This window comes from Penaeus chinensis, chromosome 27 (assembly GCF_019202785.1).
Source record: "Penaeus chinensis breed Huanghai No. 1 chromosome 27, ASM1920278v2, whole genome shotgun sequence".
Taxonomy (NCBI): Eukaryota; Metazoa; Arthropoda; class Malacostraca; order Decapoda; family Penaeidae; genus Penaeus; species Penaeus chinensis.
Genome location: NC_061845.1, coordinates 17,623,418 through 17,625,917, shown reverse-complemented (window position 1 = coordinate 17,625,917; position 2,500 = coordinate 17,623,418). Strand labels below are relative to the sequence as shown.

General features: G+C 45.3%; 1 protein-coding gene across 8 annotated transcripts in view; it reads right to left on the bottom strand.

Annotated features, from left to right (window-relative positions):
* LOC125039474 (endophilin-A-like) overlaps window positions 1–2,500 on the bottom strand; it is an 88,760-nt gene that overhangs the window by 35,665 nt on the left and 50,595 nt on the right. For all 8 annotated transcript variants that reach the window (XM_047633460.1, XM_047633459.1, XM_047633458.1 and 5 more), the window contains one exon: window positions 1,307–1,523. In XM_047633460.1, coding sequence (XP_047489416.1) covers window positions 1,307–1,523 — 217 coding nt within the window. The remainder of the gene's footprint in view (window positions 1–1,306; window positions 1,524–2,500) is intronic.

Sequence of the window (2,500 nt, the reverse complement as noted above, 5' to 3'; positions counted from 1 at the left end):
TCAACAAGAATGGTATAATGCATAATAATGGTTTTAATTCACAATAATTTCAATCATAGAGTTTTACATTGTATAAAATACAAAAATGATTACCATTTACAATTTATCATCTCCATACGGTTTTCCAGATTAAAAATAATATATCAATTCAGATCAAAGTTATAGAGGAAAAGAGAGGTAGGGACAAAAAACAAAAAAATCCAAATGAAACACATTATGAAGATCTATGCTTAATCAAGTTTAATTTAAATTTTTTATGGCAGAATCTGTAATAGTGTACAAATTGTGTACAAATGAAATTATGTTTTCCTGCTTTCTCAGAAATAAGCATAGATCATAAGATATGTTTCTCTCTTCCTCTTGCTCTAAATATAACATCAATTTTGACTCTGCACACATGGCATCCAAAGCAACACCACAGCTTGTGAGATACTTAGCAGTAGCACAATGCCATTTATAATAGACAGTATTAGGAAAATATGGGAAGGAAAGTGAATAAACCAGATACAGCTTCCTAGGATTGGTAAAGATTTGGGAGGGGATAACAGGCAACCAGGGAAGAGTACATAAGGCTAGAGTCCTTAACACAGAAAGGCTCTACCTCGACTGTGCACTATCACCCTTATCTTTCTCCTTCCTATTCTTCTACCTTTCTTCTTTTCCTCTCTCTAACTCACGTTTTCCCTGTCTCCATCTCCATATCTTCCCCTCCCTTTCCCTGTCTTTGCTTATTTGTTTCTATCTAACTGTACATCCTCTTCCTCCCAACTCACTCTCTTCTAACTCCCTTCCCCACTCTTTCCATTTTTCCCTCCCTCCCTGCTCTCACCTTTCTACATTCTTCCCATTCCCTCCTTTCCTCTGCTTCCCTCCTAATTTTCTTCTTTCATTTTTCCCTCCTACTTTTCTTCTTTCATTTTTCCCTCCTAATCCTTTCTTTATTCCCTACTTCCTTTTCCCTCCAAGTCCTTTCTTTCTTCTCTACTTCTCTACTTCCTTTCCCCTCCTAATGCTCCCTTTTCCCCATATCCCTACCCCTGCCCTTCACCCTACCTTTCACCCTACCCTCTCTCTCAATAGTGGTATCCCCACTTCTCTACTATTGCCCTTCACCCAACCCCTTGATTCCCTCCCTCCCAACCCGTCCTTCATCCCCATCTTCCCAATTCTCCCCCCTCTTTTTCCCTCTCCTACTCTCCATTCCCTTCTTTTTCTATTTCTCTCTCTCCCTTTCGTTTTTTTTCTCCCCGTCTTTTTTTCCTTCTGCCCCATCCCCATTACCATCCCTCCCCCCACCCCCACTCACCGTAGAGGTTCTCCTCGCCGATCTTCTTGCCGAAGGTGATGAGCGTCTCCCCGAGCACGCCCTCTGGCTGCGGGTAGGTGGCGGCCTTGGCTTGACCCGAGAGCTTGCCGATGCCCTTCACGGCGGACATCTTGGCCCGGGAGGCCGGGTTCGGATGCAGGAACTCCTTGATCTTGAGCTGCAGGTCCTCCACCAGCTCGCACATGATGTCCGTTTTCTGGGAAGGGCGAGCAGAGGCGGGTCATGTTAACGAATATATGGGAAGAAAGAATTGGACAGAAGGAAGGAAGAAAATGAAGAAAGGAAGAAGGGAAAATGAAGAAATGAAGAAAGGAAGAAGGGAAAAAGCAGGTAAGGAGGAAGGGAAAAAGCAGGTAAGGAGGAAGGGAAAAAGCAGGTAAGGAGGAAGGGAAAAAGAAGGAAAGGAGGAAGGGGAAAATAGAAGGAAAGAAGGAAAGGGAAAAAAACCCAAAGAGGAAGGGAAAAAAGGAAAGAATGAAGAGAAAAAAAGAAGGAAAGGAGAAATGGAAAAAAAGGAAAGGAGGAAGACAGTAAATAAAGGAAAGAAAATATGAAGACATCGAAAAGCAATGAATGAATGAATGAAGAAAGAAGGGATGGATGAACAGAATGGAAGACTGAGGGAGTGAATGTTAAAACATGAAAGAAAAAAAGTAGGGAATGAAAAAGAGAGGATAAACAAAGGAAAGAGACCGAAATAAGTTCTACTACAGCTGGCAGAAAATGAAGGTGACAAATGGAGGAAGAAAGGCCTGGATGACGAGGAACGGAAAAGACAAGCGTGGCAGGGGGGGGGGGGGGGCGAAGAAAAGGCCAGCGAGGGCGGGCGGTGGGCGGCAAGAGGGGGAAACGCACATGACGGACGGACGGACGCCTGATGGACACGGACAGACAAGTGTGACAGGAGACCGGAAGACCTATTATGCCGAGTGTATATGTGTGGGAGATGAGGGGGGGGGGGAGGTAGGGAGGGGAAGCGAGAGAAGAGAGAAGAAAGGAGGGAAAAGGAGGAGAGGAGACGGGAAAAGGGGTGAGGGAAGGAGGAAGGAAGATAGGAAAAGGAAATGAGGTGGGGAAAAGTGGGGGAAGGAGGGGGAAGGAGGGGAAGAGGAAGAGGAAGCGGAAGGGAAAGGTGGGGGGGGGGGAGGGGAAGGGATAGGTGGGAGGAGGAGG